The sequence below is a fragment of the Ailuropoda melanoleuca genome, chromosome 1 (assembly GCF_002007445.2).
Source record: "Ailuropoda melanoleuca isolate Jingjing chromosome 1, ASM200744v2, whole genome shotgun sequence".
Classification (NCBI taxonomy): Eukaryota; Metazoa; Chordata; class Mammalia; order Carnivora; family Ursidae; genus Ailuropoda; species Ailuropoda melanoleuca.
Window position 1 is genome coordinate 137486075 of NC_048218.1, and position 22607 is coordinate 137508681.

A 22607-nucleotide genomic window follows, 5' to 3' on the forward strand; every position below is an offset into this window, starting at 1 on the left:
TAAAAATCAGATACCAAGTTCAAGTCTCTACCATTCTGCAAGTAGCAGAATCAACATTGGGATCCCCGTAGCCTGCCTCCCACACTGCTATCCTGATCATCCCCACACACAGCCTAAGCTTCAGAAAACTCCAACCCAAAAGTTATCTCAGATAGAATCTTTTTATGTATTTCCTTTCCAGACTTTTCATTCTAAAGTAATCTCACAAAGCTGATTGTTTTGAAACCTCCCCTCATTGTTTCTGTTTCCCCTCTGCAAAAAAAAGGACAATGATGTTCAAGGACTTTATCATAGGGAAGGAGGCAACAGCAGTTTTAAAATGCTTTTGTTAACATTGTGACATCATAGAAATTTCTCATCAAAGGTAATTATCTAAGATGCACTGTTTTTCCCTTTTGCTTTAGGGTTAATTTACTCCTTAATTAATTCCCCTTCTGTCATGTGTTTATTTGGAAACTACTCTTGTGAGAAACAAGTGCCATCAGGACCAACGTCCACTGGGCAAAAGAATGGCCCATGGCTGAGAACCGGCTTCTATTGCAACCACATGCCTATGATGGAGGTCATAGGATGACAAGCAAGGAACGCAGACATTCCTGAAGTATCAGCAAGTGTTTTATACTATGAGATAGATGAATAAGCAAGCTAATTGAAATAGGACTCCTTTAGCTAAATCTGAGATATGATTTTGCTTTAACAACACAAAGTTCTCTTTTCAAATACCATTAAACATGTGCCTTTTAAATGGATCAATATATATAAGGCTCAGTATTTCAACATGGAAGGAGCCAACACTTAGCAGTTTATAATAATGAAATTTCATTGATTTAATGTAGTGGAAGTGCTTTTACTGGTCTATAAAAAAATGCAGTTGAAAACTTACGGAGCATTTTTCTAATTAATGGACTTTGGAAATCTAAGAATAGTGTTCCAAAAACACTTGCAGTTAAACTCTAAGCAAACGTTGATACTCCAGGCAGTATATCAGTGGGACTTTGGACACTAAAATTGTGGTATTGCTATTTTTGACATCACCACCTGGTATATTATGGAAATCCCTCTGTTACTAGTGACAAAGTCTTGATTCTTGCCAGCTCTGACTTTACCTTCCAACAGAGGGAACTGGCAACACAGGGGAGAATACAATAGAAGCAACACTTTAAAAAATTATATTCCAAATATAGACCAGATTTCCTTGCCAAGTGGTCAGAATGGCAAAGCATCTTGAAACATTTGACATCACTTAATAGGGTTGAATGTGCAGGGCATGCATCCCAGGGACGAGTTGGTTTCTCCCAGGCACTGTGCCTCTGGTTTGGGTAGCTGCCATCAGGTTCACAGTGAGGCCTCACAGAACACAAACCAGGCAATTAAGCTTTCCCAATGTGGAAAACAGATGTGATTGAAGACATAATCTACAATGTGCTCCGAATTTTTCTATAGAAAATTAACTTTCCATAGAAGTGAAAACTGTATGTTTGTATTAAGCACAGATTACCTATGCTGACACAATAGTTGTAAGGAATATCACTGAGAACCAGATTTAAAGAAATGCAACAATAAACACAGGTTGATGCCATCCAGCAAATTTTAACTGCTACCAATGGCTATTTAACTGACTCTCGGTTTTCATTTCCACATTCAAGAAATTCTTTATGTTCACTTTTCCAAGATGCTTCCAGGGATTTGAAAGTTCTTCAGCCTTTCTATACTGTCCAACAACCAATATTATTTATGACCTGCTTCCTTCCAAGGATTCAAGTGACCCGTAATGACACGAACAGGATAACAGGACATAAGTATTTGAGTAATTACTACCAATCAAATAAAACAGTTTTCAGTGGACTCAAACTTTTCTTTACACCTCCAATCTTCATATTTCTAGTACGAATTTAGTCATCATTACTGGGATTTCATGAACTCACAGGTTGGAATGAGTGATTTGTCCATCTCACCATCCTTCCCTGATTCTTTCTTTTTGAGTTGGATATCATCCCCTATGGCCTTTTTAAAACCAACTTTGATCATGCCATTCCCTTAATTAAAATTTTTAATAGCTTTTTATCTTTTAAAGAATAAAGTCCAAAATCATTAGCATAGCATATAAAACATTTAGCAGTCTTGCCACAGTCCCTCTATTCTTCTTTATCTTCTACTAAATCTTGCAAAGCACTGGTTGCCCTGACAATACTGAACTGTGCTATTACACTATTAAAACAATACCCTTCTCTGTCTTCATATTCTTCCACCTACCTAAAAACTTCCTTTTCTCTTTCTCTGTCTGGCAAAGTTTCACTGATCCTTCAAGATCAAGGCTAAATGTTTCCTCTCTGTGGGAGCCTGCCATGACTCAATTGAGTGCCATGAGTTGCTCCTTCACCTGTGTTTTGTAACAGTTTGTACACACATACCTCAACATTTTAATCCTTGGTTATGTTTCTTTGTCTTGTACCAGACTATAATTTTGTGGAAGATAGTAGCACATTACTCATCACAGAAAGACGTAAATTTTAGAATACTGCCTGGGACCACTAGTATTGATCAAAGTTTGCTGGATGAATAACTGCTTAGTGAGATGTTATCAGCATCTCTATCATTTTTTGAGCCTTTACTGAGTACCAGTCAGTGAATTAAGTACTTCATGTGTGTTATCACTACATCCTCACATAACTTCTCAAGTGAGGGACTATGATTATTTCCTTCTACAGATGAGGGAACTGAAGCTCAAGGAGTTAAAATAATTTGCCTAAGTTCACACTACTCATGAGGAAAGGAACTGGGGTTCCAAATGTTGGCTTGTTTGATGCCAGCCCTGTGCACTGAACCACTACACTATTTGCTTCCATCCCTGACAGCCCTGTTGAAGGAATGAACAGTTAACAGGGAAACCATAGATAACACAGCTCTATTTGCTACACATAATATGGTATAGAACCTTCTGCCCTAAGTTATTGCCCCAGGACCTTAGAAGTAAATATTAAGCTGCTTCTTCTTCTTCTTTTTTTTTTAATTAGGCGATAGCCCTCAACTCCTCTCAAGCATACCAACAACTTTTGGCCTTTGGTTAACTACCAACAAGGGTAGAAATGCCTTTCTTGTTGATAAGGCTGTATTTGTCATGTGGTTGTTATACAAGTGACTTCAGGGTCACAAAAAATATGCTTTAGTACAACCTGTGGCTCTGTTAGATCCTCAGCAGGCATTGTCAAAAATCAATACTCAAGATACTAAAGGACATGCTTCTAACAGGTCTGTTGGTGTCAGGTCTTCCTGGAAACCAGGCTTTGGCAGGTGTGGCTGGCAAGCATTAATATACTCTGGACCAAATCTGACATAGACCTTTTGATCACACAGTCAGTGACCGGAACCCAAATGAATTTGGTTCCATGATTTCTCTTGAAAATAAACTCATGGAGGAAAAAGGAAGCAAAAGTCAAGGCTGCTGGATTCCGTCGGCAAATGCCTTCTGGTTCTTCTTCTAAGTGCTTGCTAAGACAGAGTGGAAACAAAGTTATTCCTGAGAGAGCACCTTGTTAGTAAGGGAACAAGGCGGACACTTGCCCAATGCAGAGTGGCACTGTCATGATGAGAAAACTGACATGTCTTATAATGCTGACCTCCCGGAAAAATGTGATTCAAGGGATCCTATGTGGTCTGCATATCATTTCAGCTACGAGAATGTCAAAATGGATAACCTTTCTATTCATAAATCCCTTTGTCACAAATGAAGAAAATGAAAAGTGTATTATTGTCTGGGTTGGAAACCACAGGTGTTGAGTGCAGTGATTTCAGGAGAGGTCGGGACAGAAATCAAGTTAACTTCAAGCCATTTTTGTAAGTTTTTGCCATGAATTAGGAATCCTTTGTCTGGACTGTCTATACAGAATCATGGGGACTGAGTCATGCTGTTGAACAGGAAAGGCAATATGAGTCTTTGAATAGTGTGTTTTGGGGCCACAGCATGTAAGAGTTAGTGATTTTTGCAGATTATACTGAGTAAACTGGCATTTACTACACTCTATTATGTGATTTCCTAAATCCAGATTAATCTCTGGCCTTCAGACATGGGCTGCAGTCAACTGTTTTCATGCAAAATGTTCCCAGATGTGCTGCAGGTAGTGTGGTACAAAAAAAAAAAAAAAGAAAAGAAATGACTAATCCTTTCCACAATAACAATATGATTGGCATCCTTTATGGGCAGATAACTCATGTGATGCGAACAGCTTGAATTCCTCAGGCAGTTTCTCAACCCTATACCTCCTCCAGTTGCAGTTTAAAATACAAGCCAATCCGGGATTTTGTACAGCTAACAGTGCAACTTTATCATTCGGAATAGAAGGGTCACTGAGGTCTCCTACCATCACAACTTTTAGAACCTGCTTTATGTAATAACATGTGTTATGAGGCAGCAGATGGTTCAAAGTGCAGCACTCACTGTTTCTCTTCCAGGTTTATATATAATCATGTAATTAAAAGAATGAAACAAAGCTTTCAGCATTGCACGTGTGATAAAACAATTAAAGTTATAGACTTATGCTTAGAAAACAGCCCCAGAGAGACAGGTGGAAAGCAAAGACTGCAAAGGCAAACCCATGGAGGCTATTATTGAGTCCTCTAATTCCTAGGACAGCCACAAGGAGTTATTTTTCAAATGTATATACTTCAGTGCTATAGATAGCACTTTTCTTGGAGAGTAAGCATTTGATGCCTCTCACCATCTGGAACTCTTGTAGGTAAGTACAGGTCCACATAAAAATTAGTCATTCTCATTCCCTTTAATGTATTATTAGCACAGCCTTAGAAGCCAATGACAATGAAAGTGCTGAAAAGCACCCTTGTGAATGGACAATCACTTGAGTGGGAAATCTATTTCCACTAGACTCTAAACGTGCACACCCCTTTTTGTCTTCCGTTGAAAAAAAAAATATTTGGCATTGTGCCAACAAAGAAGGCACAAAGCTAGTGTTTGACATGGGTACATCATGGATATCCTGGATGGGAAGGGTGACCACAGGACTGATGTGCAGGCTCACAGGTGCCTGAAATTTCCAATTCATATTCCCTTTTCACAACATCAAAGAACAGACTACCTGAGCTCTTTCCCATAGTACATACTCTTTCACTTTCATGACCAGAACGTCATTGAAATGAAGCGTGACACCTGGAATCCTAAAAAGAAGAGTCTCCCTGACTTGCTTTAAAAAAAAAAAATGTCGGGAGAAGTAAAACTCCCAAACAAATTGGTCTTTAACTCAAAATTCCCAACAGTGCATAAGGATGGTTTTGATGCCTATAGTAATGTCCATCCACAATCAGCTATTGATTATTGTAAAGGCAAAGTTTTAGACAGTCCCAAGAAAGAATCAGTGAGCAAGTGATGACAGCTCTGAGGGTTTGGCTGCTTATGTATCTTGTACAGGATGCACTTGTCTCCAAAAAAACCTTACCTTACTAGCAGACCTTACTATTAGTTCATATACATTTTTATGACTCCTACTTTAGGTAAATGTTGTTCGATAACTAAGGTTTCATGGATGAGGCCCTTAGTTTGTTTTCCTTGAATAAAAGTTTTCTAGCCCAAAAGGAATTGGTTCAAAGGCCAGATGCAGTTGTTATCCTATTGACTTTCTTTTGTATACTCCTAGTTAGTGACACAGATAATTTGAAGAAATCAGTTTCAATAGTATGAAATCCTTTGCTTCAGATTCCTAAATGTCTAGGCCAAATACATGTCTTATGTGTTATCTCATTTTAGTGGAAAATTGAATATAATTAGTGCAAGATCCAATTGCACAGCAAATTGTTTATCGATGGTGTTTAAGAGTATCTTTTTTTTTTAAAGATTTTATTTATTTATTCGACAGAGATAGAGACAGCCAGCAAGAGAGGGAACACAAGCAGGGGGAGTGTGAGAGGAAGAAGCAGGCTCATACCGGAGGAGCCTGATGTGGGGTTCGATCCCATAACGCTGGGATCACGCCCTGAGCCGAAGGCGCCCCTAAGAGTATCTTTACATCGCCTGCTGGTGGCCAGCTATTTTTTTTTCCCACAGAAATGTATCCTCGTAATAGAAAAGATTACATGGGAGAGCAGCAAACTACCCACTCATTCATCAATTCATTCATTTGACAAACATTATGAGGCATCTCTATACTCTGCAAGGCACTGAGGAAACAGAAATTAACAATACACATCCCCTGTCCTTAAGAGTTCTCATTTCAGTAGAGGAATTAGCGAATAGAAATCACTACTATACTTTGGTAAGTACCATGAGGAAAATACATAAAGGAGAGCAAGAGTCTCAGATAATGCACACAACTCAGCTCGAGGTGAGTCATCAAGAAAGGTTTCCCAGAGAAGGGGCCCTTGAATGGATTCGCTGAGCAGATAAGTGGTAAAGGTCATTATAAGCAGGAGGAACAGTGTGTGCAAAGGCATGTAGATTTGAGAACATCATACACAGTGCACTTTATGCATAGACCCAGAACATAACACAGTGGGGAAACTACAGGCAACCGAGCTCCTCTAGAGGGGACAAGAATGGAAAAATGGTGGCACATGTTCAACAACATGTAACATTGGTTTGTTGGACAACTATTGCCAATGGGCGATGCCCATCCTAAATAACTCCAGCTTGCAACTACAAAAATAAGAATAATACAAGAAATCTTAATTTTAGACCATGTCATCTGCTAAAGTGCATAATAGTACCTGGCCAAGCCCAGCATCCTAAATGTTTCTCCTCAAGCCAACAGGGTCAATAATATATTTACTACTTGACAGGTTACAATGAAACCCCGGCAATGGCTAGTCCTGCATAAATTCAAACCACCCAGAAAATGGATGCTCCAAGGTGTGTGAACGCTGAGTATCAAACTATAATACATGCTACATGGGGAAAAGTGTTCTGTTAAATCTGTGTGCAGCCTCTCCAGCCCTAGGAAATAACAGGCTCTGCCATAAGGTCATTGTGTTTCTCACATAAATCATGAAGCCGAACATGATCATGATATTTATAGCTTGAAGCTTTCAACCTCACAGTTAAAATTTCCCAGTGGATTCTCAGACAACTGCTGTTATCTCTGAAGATGGTCAATCAGAAAACAAATGCTCACAAAGCCACTGCAAAATACAGGCTGAAAAATGAAAAAAATATATATACTTTGTCTAACAAGGAGTGATTACTCATGGCCCTCAAATCAAGGAGTTTTTGCCATCAGAAATTTAAAAAAAGACAAACATGCTATAACGTGAAATATATCATTGCCATAGTAATATATCATTGCCATAGTGTAGTGAGAAGAATCACATATGGCAGAAGTTGAGAGCCTGGATTGCAGAATGGATTGAGTCTGGGAAGGTGAGCGCACTGCCAAATCCTATCACCTGTGGCTCTTTAGCAAGATCCTGAGGCACTCTGTGCCTTGGTTCCTCAATCCATACAACAGGCTAATGGCAGTATCTACTGCATAGATTGTTACGAGAATTAAAGCAGATAATACACCTACAACAGCTAGAATGCTAGCTGGCACAAAAATATTAGGACTATTAAAAATATGAGGGATCTTTAAAAGGCTTCCCAAAAAGCATAGTCTGCAAACAGTAACTCAGAAAACAGGGACTGTGGAATAGTTCATCCCTGTTCACTTTTGAAGAATTGTGAGCTGGTATCTAAAGGGAGTAAACCCCTCAATCATCTGCCTTCGATTTTAGCTCCCCTTGGATTTCTGGTGCTGAACTGCCAACACTCAACTTTGCATTTGTAACCTCATTTCCCCCCTAGTTTTCTTCTTCCTTGTTCATTTTTGTCATTTTAACTTAAATCCAGAAATTTACATCCCTCCCTATGTTCATATCACCCTATTGCCAGCGAGAGAGTCTAGTCCTTTAGGGGAAATCAAGAGATTGGGCTCTCATCTTAGCTTTTCCATTTATTGGTTGTGTAAATTCTGGAAAGTCACTTCACCTTGTGAGCTTCAGTTCCCTCACCTATAAAACAAAAGGCTTAGATCATCTTCATGGTTCCTTCCAGTTCTAAAATGTAAAGATCTTGTAGCTTATTTACATTTTTTTCCCAAAGTCACTGATACAAATTTAACCTTACTTGACCACCTCATACAAACTTTGTTTCAAACTGTTCTCTTAGAATATATTCAACTTTCTCATCTAATTCCTATCACTTTCCCTTTTCCACAAGGGTCCAAGTAATGTCACTGATGCCTTGTGGAAGTCATGGTCCTCCAGGGCTACTTATTATTCCCTAAATAGTTCAACTAATGCTGAGATGTTCTCTAGTGAAATTCATTCTTAGTGAATCGGTGCTGTGCCTTTCTAAACACTTACATGTTCTCTAATAAAAAACTCTATTCTAGAGAACTACCAAAATGCATTCTACTTATTGATTTATCCACTCTTAATTTATATTTCCTGATTTTGCCCTTCTTCCTTTCTTTTCAACCCTCTGACAGTCTTCCCATTATTGATTTCTCAAAAATTTCTGATGGTGATTCCATAGGTTAATCTACTATTTCTTCCAGAACTCAGAACTGGGAGCAAACTCAAATAATATGACTATGGGTTTTTGTTTGGTCTTCTCTCCCACATTGATGTGAGATAACATTTTTCATATAATTGTATTACCATCTCCAGGTTAGGACATATTCTCACTGGAGAGAGGGAAGAAGTGAAAGGGACTGGACAAGGTCTTTTCTTTCACCTTCTGGAACCACCTTCCCCAACCAATGATTCTCCCTTCTCACCAAGTCTTCTGCTGAAACATAATTTAAACACAAAACAGCAAAAACAATCATTTTTCTCCATTTTCACATTCTGTGCTTTAGTCTTGCTACTTCTCACAGGTTCATTCCCATCTTTTGTGCTGTCCATGGGGATGCCCAAGGACCCGGCATACCTCTAGCACCCATCCCTTGTCCCTAGTTCTATTATCACTCAAATGCCCCCATGCAGGCTAGCAACCCAGTGGGTTCTTTGGAGATCTTGTCTTTTCTGTTTTGTTGAAATAGTTCTATTTCTCTTAACCTATGTACCCTTTTAGAGTCTCTGTCCATGAGAAGTGTACCTCTTCTTTTAAACCATTTTTTGCTAAAGCACATATAACTTGATCTTGGTTTTCCTTCCTCCACTCCTGCTAATAATATAATTGGATAACTTTCCTCCAAAATTTCACATTACTTCCCCATCCTACAATGGTTCTTCTTTTACTTTTAAAATGATGTCCAGTGTAGGAGTTCCCCTTATTCCTTCATGCTTTCTCAGAGAAACCATATGGCCAGTAAAGCAAGTCAGGAATGCCTCAGATGCCCAGTTTTGAGACAAATGAGATAGGAAACATCCAGCTGACAACTATCTGTATTTTCCCCAACCCTAGTTTCAAGTTTTATGTTAGTAAGAAAGCTCCTACTAACAACAGCTAGACAATCCATGGTGTATGCCGCAACATCGCTTCTGTCTCTCTGCCCTATTCTTCCCATCTGGATATCTTTCTGTGCTTCACCCTTCAGATTCATAGTCACAAGCTATGAATAATTATAATAATTGTAATAGTCACAGTTTTATTCTAGCCCACCACCCTCCCCAATGTGCTATAGCTCATCGTGGCCCTTCCCAGTGCAGCGAATCTTTTCCACATCCATTATTCTATGCATAGTTCCTTCTATTGAACAGCCTGCCTTGTCTGAATATTGTTTTTAGACATCCTGGAGTAGACACGAAGCCACAGGATCCTATCAGTCAACAGACAAGAACTCTTTTCTTAAGCAGCTTCTCATTACTTGTACCCCTCTGGGAGAAGAAAGTTTTGGCAGCTTAGGATCCTTTCACTTGGCTCCTCGCTGCCAGAAAATAATATCTCTGGGCATTTTTCAGGTCCTTCCATTCCCTGCCTCCCTGAGGGATTAAGGTCTTGATGAATGTAACTTGAAGATGAGAATAAACTGTAGCATCAAGAGGAGACAGCTTCTCCAATGCTACCCGGAAACACCATTACCAAGCCAAGCCTATGCACAGACAGGGCTCTCTCTTATTGCCCATCTGCCACCATGGTACATATATCTGTAGGAAGCCAGATAATCAGTCTAGAAGTAGTGACAGTACTTGCTTAGTCCCACATCTATCAGGGTGAGTAAACAAGCGATACTCCTATGTCCAAATGAATCAGTGTAGGCCATTTTGTTCAGGGTCTCCTGGTCCTGATGAAAGAAGAAATAAATGGCATACTAGCCTTCAGCCTACAGCCACCCAGCCACTTACCTCTACTCCCCCAAATTTATCCATATCCTAGGATATTTAAAAAAAATTTTTTTTTACCAAATGCAAGAAAGATTTGGGTCTTAAATTTGCTTTGTTTGCATTACAAGTGCCAGATTTTCTAGCTGTTCTATTTGTAGTTAAGGGAGAGGTACCAGGATTTGAAAAGATATAGAAAACATTTTTGATAGCTCTGGGCTATATCAAGTGTTGGTTTTAGTAGCAGGCCAGATCTCCCAAAACATGCTGTGTGGCTGTGTATGAACTTGGCTCTTGGTTTCCTTTGCCAGATGAAATGATGATTAATCGGGACTCAGATGTCAGTTGTTTTATGTTACTTGTGCTCTTTGCTAAAAGAGCTTAAGCTCAAGCTGTGCTTCCATGTCAAATGTAAACCTGAAACCACAATTTCCAGAAGGAAAACTTCAAAGTACTCATAGAGTATATCAGAATATTCAGTGCTGTTTCTGATTAAAGTACAATTAGTATATTACATAACTTAGCCGCAGTATAGAGATAGAAGGGTTCAGAAGATGTGAAGTATTTGGGAAAAATTAAAGCAAACTTATTATTTGGTATACATACAATGTGTGTAGATATTTTAAGATATATATTTATGCAAATACTCAATGCATAAAATGCTCCTTGATAAGCTAGTGTCACTTTCTTTTTTACTCTGCAATAAGGAAAAACAGTGAAATATTGCTGATAGGTGAAGTATAACAATTTACATTCTTTATTCAAGCTTTAAAATTTTGAAGTAGATGGTTTTTTCTTGATAAGGTCTTTAATACTTCCTTATTTGCTTTTTAATAAAAAATGCCATAAGAATAGCATTTGCATGCTTTCTTTTCACACAGCCCTAACAGAAACAACGTTTTAAAAGGAAAAGAAAGCAAAGAAAATATTGGTCAAGCTTTTCAGAAGTTTAGAAAAGCATGTGCCTAAAATTTGGAGTGGACCAAAAAGAATTGATTTTTTTTTTCTTAACCTAGATAATAAATGTCTAATTTGGACTGTCCATGTGGCATAAAGTTCCCAAATTAAACTCTTTCAGAGATTGCCATTTTTAGCAAAAGAGGGGGAAGTGAGAATCAGACAACACCCAGGCTCTCTCTATGCAACCGCAGCCAAGTTGTCTAAAAATCGGTTTGGCCAATTCCCTGTAGTTCATCGCCTGACTGAGCTATAGCAGGACTCCAGAAACTTAAAACAACCACACGGAAGACACCTAAACAGGACTGAGCATAGTCCGGGGACTAGCGTAAAGTCTGGGAGACAGGGAGGACTGCCCTTCTCATTTCTCTACTAATGCCCTTTCCGAAAGCATAAACTACCTGCTCGAAACCTGCTCCCTCGTATCCAAAATACAGCATCCAGGGAAGTGTCTGGAAAAGTGCTAAGAAAACCTCAGAGGTCTAGAGGTGAAAAGGGAGCTGGGTAAACAGTCTGGTACTATTTATTTTTCATGTCCATTTACCTCCAAGTTTCTAAAACAAGTTCTTCTCCCTTCCTCCTCCCCCCACCCCCACCCCCCGGCTTTTCCAGATCCCTCAGATAAGCTACGCGTCCACCAGCGCCAAACTCAGCGACAAGTCGCGCTATGACTATTTTGCCAGGACCGTGCCCCCCGACTTCTACCAAGCCAAAGCCATGGCCGAGATCTTGCGTTTCTTCAACTGGACCTACGTGTCCACCGTGGCCTCGGAGGGCGACTACGGGGAGACGGGGATCGAGGCCTTCGAGCAGGAAGCCCGCCAGCGCAATATCTGCATCGCCACCGCAGAGAAGGTGGGTCGCTCCAACATCCGCAAGTCCTACGACAGCGTGATCCGCGAGCTACTGCAGAAGCCCAATGCGCGCGTCGTCGTGCTCTTCATGCGCAGCGACGACTCACGCGAGCTCATCGCTGCAGCCAGCCGCGCCAACGCCTCGTTCACCTGGGTGGCCAGCGACGGCTGGGGAGCGCAGGAGAGCATCGTCAAGGGCAGCGAGCATGTGGCCTACGGCGCCATCACACTGGAGCTGGCCTCGCACCCCGTCCGCCAGTTTGACCGCTACTTCCAGAGCCTCAACCCCTACAACAACCACCGGAACCCCTGGTTCCGGGACTTCTGGGAGCAGAAGTTCCAGTGCAGCCTCCAGAACAAGCGGAACCACCGGCGCGTGTGCGACAAGCACTTGGCCATCGACAGCAGCAACTACGAGCAAGAATCCAAGATCATGTTTGTGGTGAACGCCGTGTATGCCATGGCTCACGCCCTGCACAAAATGCAGCGCACCCTCTGTCCCAACACCACCAAGCTTTGCGATGCTATGAAGATCCTGGACGGGAAGAAGTTGTACAAGGACTATTTGCTGAAAATCAACTTCACAGGTAAGCGAGGAGCCTTTAGTCATCTTCTGTGGGGTAAACAGGTGGAATCAAACAGGAATCAAATATCTCTGTTCCTAACCCAGAAATCTTCGTTTCAGACCCACAAAAAAGAGTTCAGACTGTTAAACAAATACGCCAAGATGCGATATGATGGCTGTGATGTTCTTACTTATTTTTCAGTGAATACCTTGGTTGATACACTACATGAAATCGAAAGGCTCCCTAGGCTAGGCTGATCTGTGGTAGCTGCCTACATGTGGGCTACACTACATTTGCTCTCTTTCTTGTTAGCTGTGGGGTATGACACGTGTGATATGGGCATTTAATCTTCTTTAGCAGAATTGGCAACTCTCTAAGGAACATGAACTTCCAAGCCTTCCTTGTGGGTGATTTGAGCAAAAGAATCTCATAACTTTCACAGTGGGTGAGAGAAAAAAGTCGCTGTTTTCCCAGAGCTTAATTAGGGGCAAAAAGGGAAAAATATTCAGACCATGGTGATTTCCAGGCATTTGAGTTGATTTCTTCTGCTATACAGAAACATTTCCATGTCGGCATTGAGTTGTAGATTTTCTCAAATTATGTTATGAAATGAAACTTTTTCTGAGAGCCTGAGTATAAACAAACTGAAGGCAGATGGAAGTCACTCCAATATAGCAGTGAATAAGCAAAGGTGTATTTGAAGTGGCTTTTGTTTCCTCTTCATTTGATTCTAAATATGGTAAAGTATTTCTAAAGATAGCATTGGACTTCCATGCATTACTAGCATAAAAAGCACAAAATTTTTAGCTTTGCATTCTCTTCGAAGGTGCATGTGACACTAGTGCATTAAGGTGCTGGTTCTGAGGACTTTAGTTTTACCCAAGTCATAAATGATAAGTAACATTATAGGGCTCAAAAAAAAAAAACTTGATGTCAGAAATATTACAATGATAAAATGCTTTCATTTGCCTAAATTGCTAATAATCATATCCTATGCCATTAGGGCATCATTCTAATCTACGCAGTCTATTTCAATTGGTTTCTCCCCCAAGACATGAAAGTTTGTATACTCAAATCATACTGTTATCGGAAAAGTGGCAGTTCTCACATCTCCTCTACAGATGATCATTCGGAAATCAAATGACCTGAAAAATCACTGGTAGGACTTATGATCGTTGGTTCCTATTCCAAAATTCTAATTCCTAAACCAGCCTTGAAAATAAGCACAAAAATTACCAGTCTGCATTTTGCACATCTTTTCCTCTTTCCACCCAGAGGGAGCCAAAAGTAGTGGAAATCAGTTATGTCAATATTTTCTTCTATTCATCTACTAGATATCCTTACCACTGGAATGACTGTATATAAGTGGTAAAGATTAAACTCTTTCTGTGCCCTGTATTCCCACAGGTGCATTCCATATAGAAATAATAAATACATACTTTATATATAATATCAAATTATCTATCTCAAAATCTCAGATCAGTTTCCACTGATATCTCCAGAAAATAAGAATGGACCACAGAATCAGTAAAAAAGAATATCTTTGTCCTAAATATAAATGAATTTCACAGGTATCTGTAAATAGCATCTACAATGCATTTAAGTCTTAAAGATAAATAAGCAAGCACCCTCCCTACCTCCTTCCCACTACCCTTGGGGTTATTATTTATCTTTATTCACCAGTTGTATTCATTAATCATATTATTCTAGTCCATCCCTCACTCCTCAGTATGCAAATACACAAAACTGTCATCAGCAGCTACTATTAAGGGAGCTCTTAGATTTCAGGGAACCCTTGCAAGGTGTTTTATGTAACCAAAATATTTTCTTTCATTTCCCAGACAGAGTCTTAAATGGCAAAGAAAAGTGAAGAAATAAGGCCATTATTTGGATAAATAATTGTCTTGTTCAATTACTAACTTTGATTCTACAATTTGGTTCAGCTTTGTAAATTTGACCACAAAGTGCTATTTTAGCCTTCTCAATTTGTTCGACATTACCAATCATTCTCCACCTCTGAAGAGAGTGGAAGGGTGAAAAACAGGTGGAAACTACAGAGAAGACAGGGAACTTAGACCAGCCATCAGTGCCACAATGCTTAGTAATGTGGGAATTGGATGAAAAAGTATCTTACTATGGGAGGACACTGAGATGCTAAAGGAGCTAAATATGTACATTTTTAAAATAAGGCTAACCTGGTTATCTGTTGAAAAGCAGATTTTGTTTTACTTTTTTTCTGAAATAGTATCTCTGTTTTTCTAACTTGAATATTGACACAAGGGACTAAGCACAATAGTAAACAGCAAACAATTTTTGTTCAACTGGATTGAAAAAGTCCTCTTCCAGCCGTCTGCTTGTACTCAGTGCATTTACACCAAGATCCTTCTGACAAGGGATAGTTGCAGCCAGCCTCCAAAGGGCTCCAGTCACTTCAGGATGGAAGAGCTAAGCCTCCTGAGAATTTTAACTACATAAATTAAAATACTCTTTGGTTCCTCGGTACATTCCTACTAGCTAGTTACAGCACTGGCCAACATGAGTATCCTTGAAGTTAACCCAGTTTGATATTCCTTTTACAAAAGAGATTTTGCAAAACTATGCTTTCTTAGAGATTCTTTAGAAGAGTGAGCTAGCTCTTCTGGCATAGGATCTAACCACTCTCTACCTCTTGCTGTATGCCCCACATTCACTCTTCCTTCTGTAAAGACTACTTGCAGCTCCCCAAGCACATCATACCTTTATATTTGTCTTTGTATCCTCTGTACATGAAATGTACATGTAATGTGTATGTCTGTTCCCTCCACCTAGAACCCCTTACCCCATCCACCCTATCTAGTATCTTCACTTACTCGGTCTCCACTGTTACCACCCCGGTCCAAGCCACCAACATCTCTAGCTACATTTCTACAAGAGCCTCCTAATTGATTCACTCTTGCCTCCCTCCATCCCAGCCTCCACAACCCATCCTCACGGCAGCCAGGATGCCCTTTTAAAACTTAAATCAAAGCAAGTCACTCTTCTGCTCACAACCTCTTAGGGATTTCCCCCATTTCACCCAACAGTAAAAGTCAAAAAATCCTTGCAATGCCCTACAGATGTCTTCCCCGATCCACCCCCTCCCTGTCCCTCTTGCTCTCCTGTCATCACATTTCACTCCCCATCTTCTTCCCTTCACTCCAGCCACCCTTGTTTCCAAACTCAGGGCATTTTCCACTGGCAGCTCTCTCTGCCTGTAATGCCCTATCCCCATATATTCCTGTGGCTAGTCAATTCCCCTACTTTCTTCAAGCCTTTATGTCAATGTTAGCTTTTCTGAGGGCCACCAGGAAATCCTTCTGGAATTTGTAATTCACTGCCCCCACCCCACCATAGGCATCCCCATTTCTTTCTAAGCTGCTCTACTTCTTTTATACACCATGATTTTTTCATTTTTCTCTCACACCATCTCTTTTATTTTCATGTTTATTCTCTGTTGTTTGATCTTCACACTTGAATATAAACACCATGAAAACAGAAATTGTTATCAATTTTTTCACTGACATTGCTCAAGTATGATGCATGCTCAGTAAATATTTGTTGATGATGAATATCATTTGACACCCAAATTCATATTTCCTTCTCTGTCGCCATTACTACACTGTGAGCTTTTTCAAGGCAGAGAACATATGTTTCATCTCTGATCTCAAATACCCAACACAGTTTCTGGTACAGAGAGGGCATTACATAAATGTTTACTGAAGGAATAAGGAATGAGAAAAATAATCAATAGATTTATAATATTCTTTTTATGAAAATTTAATGTATATACTGTGTTCTCTAACAAATGAGTTCCAACAAAGAAAAGGATATGACTTCTAGAATGGCTTGCTTTTACCTAAGCACTGTCCTTTAGTTATGTTCTATCATTTTTATTTGAGATAAATTTAATACCTAACAGCATTAGTCATGGATCTCTTATACATTCCCGTTTTATAGATGAAGCCCCAAAACTCACAATAATTTGTCCAATGTCATCATCTGGTTAGTGGCAGGAGCAGAGACTGAAATCCAATCACCAGGTCCAGGGCTGCTTTTGAGTGTCACCAAGGACCCTGGGACATTGAGGTCTTTGATCACAAATACCTAACATCATTTCTGACATACCTTAGATCTTAATGGGATTGAAGGAATGAAAGACAGTCAATCAATAAGTTTGAAATACCTTTCTTTCTGGGCTCCTTCTTATGATTCCTTTAATGCTCCTGGGCCACTTTCCCAATTAGTTGGAGCTGAGGTGGTTCATAAAACACCCACACTTTGGAACCTGAGCCTTAGAATCTAAACTTTAGGATATTAAGAAAATTTTTTTCAAAGCTTTTTTGTTGTTAGTAAAGTGATTTCCATCTGAAAGAACCATGTCATCCAGAATTCTGAAAGAAATATTTAAATGTGAATTATGTTTGTTGTCATTTGACTTCTCAAAATGACTTTGAATGAAATTCCATGTGCTCATCATGTAAAAGGAAAGCTTAAACTACCAAGTGAGTTAGAAAGAGAGGAAATAGAGAGGGCCATTAAACATCCACAGAAATGCAATATCACTGAGACTGCTGTGTGTTCACAGTACAATGCAATCTCTCTCACTTTTTATTTTGAGACCAATTCCAGAAAGTGGAGGAGAATAAAATCACAGAGTGACAAAAGGCCTTCCTCAAAGATGAACTTGCCCCTATTCCTCACTTGACAGAGGTGGAAATTCAGGATGTCAGCATTATTATCCTCACTTACTGAAGCACATAGAAGTGAACTTAACTGTCAGAGTGATGTGGTAACCAGAGTACACCCAATTCAAAAGAGAAAAGGAAGAGCTCCCACTTACTGAACATACTGCCAGGGGTGCTCCAGGACACATTCGCTATCGAGGAGGCAATCTCTGGGAGATAACACTCACAGCATTCCTCTGTGTGATTCTCAGGGGTGGGTGGGCTAAAATGTTTGAGAAGGGAGAAATTGAGAACTTGACACAATAGGAAATGTATCCAAGATCACATAATGAAATGGGCGACACCAAGGTCCTGATAGTCATTCATGCCACAGATGTGTTCAGACTTCATGCTGGGACCTGGGGACACAACAGTGAACAGGACAGTGGCAGTCCCTGCTTTCTGTGGCCACTCTAGAAGCAGGACGATCAGGGCTTGCGGTATTAGGGTCTTGCCCTAGTCGTTGTGTTCTGTTTGGATTACAGTTTTTGTTTTGAGTTGGAAAATTATTGTGTGTCTTAACTTAGGCCCAGAAGAAACCTCCAACTCACTGAACAAATCTCACTCCCAGGGTTTGACTTAAAGGTGAAGAGGACAACTCTTATGCTGGACTTGCGGTCCTAATAGGACACACAGCGATGACAGCTTTTGTTGCTGTTGCTCATTTGGTTGGTTGCTTGTTTTTTTCCTTTTTTCTTTTTTTGGGGGGAGGTGGGAGTGGGAAGGTGAAGCACACTCATCTCTTGGTCTCAACAAGGGGACAGACTGCTGAGATCAGAACCCAGAGCCTCAGGGCGGGGGTTGGGGGGGATGGTGCAGCCTGTTCTTATGTTTACAATTCTCCATACCCAGAAGAGGAGCAGAGGCAGAAAATGAGCAGTCCAGCCTCACTGTCCCATTCACCTTTGCGTCTGACTCATCCAGTAGGTCCAAGGATCACTCCTGGTTGAGACTGTAATCACAGAGCACAGGCCAGGAAGGGCAGATTTTCTGGAACACTGCACTCCAAGGAATATGTTTGAGCTGGCCCGAACCCAGCAAGAATCTCCTCTTGAAAAGTACAGGGCCATCCAAGGCACAGCGAGGAAGCCAAAATGGTAATGGCCACATCTTTAGATGAATGGGCTTTGAAGTCCCTGAAAGAGCAAACTGCTCTTGATCTTGCTTCCTCCCCTGGAACATTTGTAGTTCCCACAAAAGCACAGAAACTTGTTCCAGCTCTGCTGATCAAAAGCATTTCCAAAATGTAAAGATAAATATCCTGTATTCCATTCTTTCCTTTTCTCTCTGGTCAGCTTCCTGGGGTCACAGGAATAAGACTTAAACCCCCGAAGGACACCACTAATGTGGTTACTTATTTGTTTATGCACTGCACATCTGTGCTTTGGTGTCTTAGAAGCTTGAGAAATGATTCTCATTTTAAGGTCACACAGTGGAGAACAGGAGTCTCTAGAAAACCTCATTTTCCACTTTGGCCTGAGCCTTCTGCTGCTGCTGCTTATTATTCTTATCATATAGTTGTTGTTGTTGTTGTTGTTGTTGTTGTTATTTCATAATCCTTATGATTCATTTGAAAAGCCATCCTGTCTACGAAGCAGAAAAAAGTAATCATCCCTCATAAAGTATGAAAGAAATGAATTCTACCACCTTGCTAATCAGAAAAAAGTACAATAAATATACTATCTTCTAGATGTTTCCAGGCTTTTTGGACACTGTGGTGTATTTATAGGAATAGCACTTACAAAGGTGTCTGGAGATTGAGGAAAACATTCTGAGCATTTTCTAACACTATAGCTAACATGTAGTTTAAAAATAAGTTTAGCCTATGTTCTTGACCTTTGGGACACCTGGTGTTATCCCACAATAACCTGGTCTTTCAAGGTTTCTAAACTCAGTTGAATTGGAAACACGTGTTTTTCTACTTCATCTACCTTTGTGCTACTACTCGTCTTCAACAGAACACTGGAGAGCCAAAATAGATAAAGGAAGTGTTTCCAATGGATTCAGAAAAAAAATTTTGCTCATGATGGCAATCATATACTGAAATAGAGGACTTTTCTGTGCAGATTTTAAAAGATTACATTGCCATCAAATGAAGCAGGAGATTATGGGGGATCCTTCCCCGAGTTGGGTTTGGTAAACCTTCCTAGGAACCTAGCAAAACTGTCCTAACACCCGAGAGTGAGCACCCCTTCTGAAGATTAAGGATGTGAGGTTGCATCCTGAGGAGCAGGCCACTGAGGAGGAAAGCTAAAGAACTCAATGCCTGGTCACTATTCTCACCTCCCTCTTACTGTAAATGTTCAACAGGTGTCCACAGTATTGTTAGTCACTCTATGTGATATCTCTAGGAAAGATTACATAGTCATCCATCACATTTTTTCTCCAAACCCCTATCATTATACCAGGGGTAGTATAAGCCCACATTTGTATTTAGTTCATTCCAAAACTGTGATGGTTAAAGGATTCATCCCACTGTCTGGGATAAATTAGATTTTGATAAGGTGGCTAAGTCCCCAGAAATTACACTACTAAGTAACATTTCAGAATATTCAGAAACTTAATTCCATAAAAGAATTATAAACAATTTTACCAGCACAGAGTTGACTATATACATTTCCAAAATAATATCTCAAATACAAAATTATGTTCATACACACACTGAACCGCTGAACCAAATATGATTAGACGTTATATGACTGACCATTAACATATTTTTATTTTTTAATTTTTTAAAAATTTTCTTCCAACTTTATTGAGATAAAATCAACATATAACATTTTGTAAGTGTAAGGCCCACAACGTGTTGATTTGGTATTTATTCATTGAAGAATGATAACCACCACAGCATTAGCTGACACCTCCATCCCATCACATGATTACCATTACTTTTTTGTGGTGAGAACATTTAAAAACTACTCTCTTAACAACTTTCAAGCATGTAATACAATATTAACTATAATCACCACGCTATACATTAGGTCCCCAGAATTTATTTATCTTACAACTAGAAGTTTATATTCTTTGACCAACATCTTCCCCAATCCCCTAGCCCCTGGTAAACAACCACTGTAATCTGTTTCTGAGTTCAGCTTTTTTAGAGTTCACGTATAAGTGATATCATACAGTTTTTGTCCTTCTCTGACTTACTTCATTTAGCATAATGTCTCCAAGGTCATCCATGTTGTCACAAATGGCACAATTTCCTTCTTTCTCATGGCTGAATAATATATACTATATCTTATTTATCCCTTCATCTGTTGATAATTTAGTTGTTTGCATATCTTGGCTATTGTAAATAATGCTGTAATGAAAGTGGGAATGTAGATATCTTCTCAATATCCTGTTTTCATTTCCCTTGGAAATATATCCAGCAGTGGGATGGCTGGATAATATGGTAGTTTGTTTGTTTTTTAAAATTTTGTGAGAAACCTCCGTATTGTTTGTCATAGTAGCTGTATCAGTTTACAATCCTACCAACAGCATGCAAGAATTGACTTTTCTCCATATCCTTGCTGACACTTGTTCCCTCTTTTCTGTTTGATGACAGTCATTCTAACAGGTGTGTGGTTCTATTTCCTTGTGGTTTTGATTTTCGTCTCCTTCATGATGGGTGATGCTGAGCATCTTTTCATGTACTGGTTGGCTATTTTAATATCTTCTTTGGAAAAGTATTTATTCAGTTACTGTGCCCATTTTTAATTGGATTGTCTGTTGCCATTGAGTTGTGTGAGCTCTTAATATATTTTAGATATTAATCCTTTATCACACAGATAGCTGGCAAATATTTTCTCCCATTCCATGGGTTGCCTTTTCGTTTTGTTGATGGTTTTCTTTACTGTGCAAAAACTTTTTCATTTGATGTAGCTTCACTTGTTTTTTTTTTTTTGCTTTTGTTGCCTTTGCTTTTGGTGTCAAACTCAAAAAAATCATTACCATGACTGAGGCCAAGGAGCTTACTCCCTATGTTTTGTTCTACAAGTTTTATGGTATCAGGTCTTATATTCAAGTCTTTCATTTATTTCAACTTGATTTTTATGTATGGTGTAAAATAAGGGTACAGTTTCATTCTTTTGCATGAGGTTGCCCAGTTTTCCCAACTCCATTTATTAAAGAGAATATCCTTTTCCCATTGTATATTCTTGCTTCCTTTGCCATACATTAATATCCTTTTCCCATTGTATATTCTTGCTTCCTTTGCCATAAATTAATATCCTTTTCCCATCGTATATTCTTGCTTCCTTTGCCATAAATTAATTAACCATATATACATGGCTTATTTCTGGGCTCTCTATTCTCTTCCACTGATCTATGTGTGTGATTTTATGCCAGTATCACACTGTTCTAATTACTGTAGCTTTGTAATATAATTTGAAATTAGAATGTGATACCTCCAACTTTGTACCTCTTTCTCAACATTGCTTTGGCTATTTGGAGTCTTGTGTGGTTCTGTACAAATTTAATTCTTTTCTCTATTTCTGTGAAAAATGCCATGGGAATTTTAATAGGGATTGCACTGAATCTGTAGATCACTTCAGCTAGTATGGACATTTTAACAATATTAATTCTTTAAATCCACGAGCCCAAAATACCTTTCCATTTACTGGTGTCTTCTTCAGTTTCTTCCATGAACATCTTATAGTTTTTAGTGTACAGATTCTTTTCCTCTTTGGTTAAATTTATTTCTATGCATTTTATTCTTTTTGATGCTGTTGTAAATGGGACTGTTTTCTTAACTTCTCTAATATATCTTTGCTAGTGCATAGAAACACTGTTGATTTTGTATACTGATTTTGTATCCTGTAATTTTACTGAATTTTTAAATTAGTTTTAAGTTTTTTGGTGGAGCTTTTAGGATTTTCTATATATAATATCATGTCATCTGTGTATGGAGACAGTTTTACTTCTTCCTTTCCAATTTAGATCCCTTTTATTTCCTTTTCTCTCCTAATTACTCTGACTAGGACTTCAAGTGCTATACTGAATAAAAGCCATCATTCTCTTGTTCCTGATCTTAGAGGAGAAACTTTTAGCTTTTCACCACTGAGTATGATGTTAGCTATGGACTTTTTAGGCATGGCCTTTATTATGTTGAGGCAATTACCTCTATACCCAGTTTATTGAGAATTTTTATTACAAAAGGATGTTGAATTTTGTCAAATGCATTTTTTCTACATCTATTAAGATGATCCTATGATTTTTATCCTTTATTTTGTTAATGTGGTGTATCACATTGATTGATT

The 22607-nt window shown here is 39.2% G+C and overlaps 1 protein-coding gene across 1 annotated transcript in view; it reads left to right on the top strand.

Moving 5' to 3' along the window:
• GRM3 (glutamate metabotropic receptor 3) overlaps positions 1 to 22607 on the top strand; it is a 207602-nt gene that overhangs the window by 125034 nt on the left and 59961 nt on the right. Inside the window, exon 3 of the mRNA XM_034667203.1 lies at positions 11767 to 12643. Coding sequence (XP_034523094.1) covers positions 11767 to 12643 — 877 coding nt within the window. The remainder of the gene's footprint in view (positions 1 to 11766; positions 12644 to 22607) is intronic.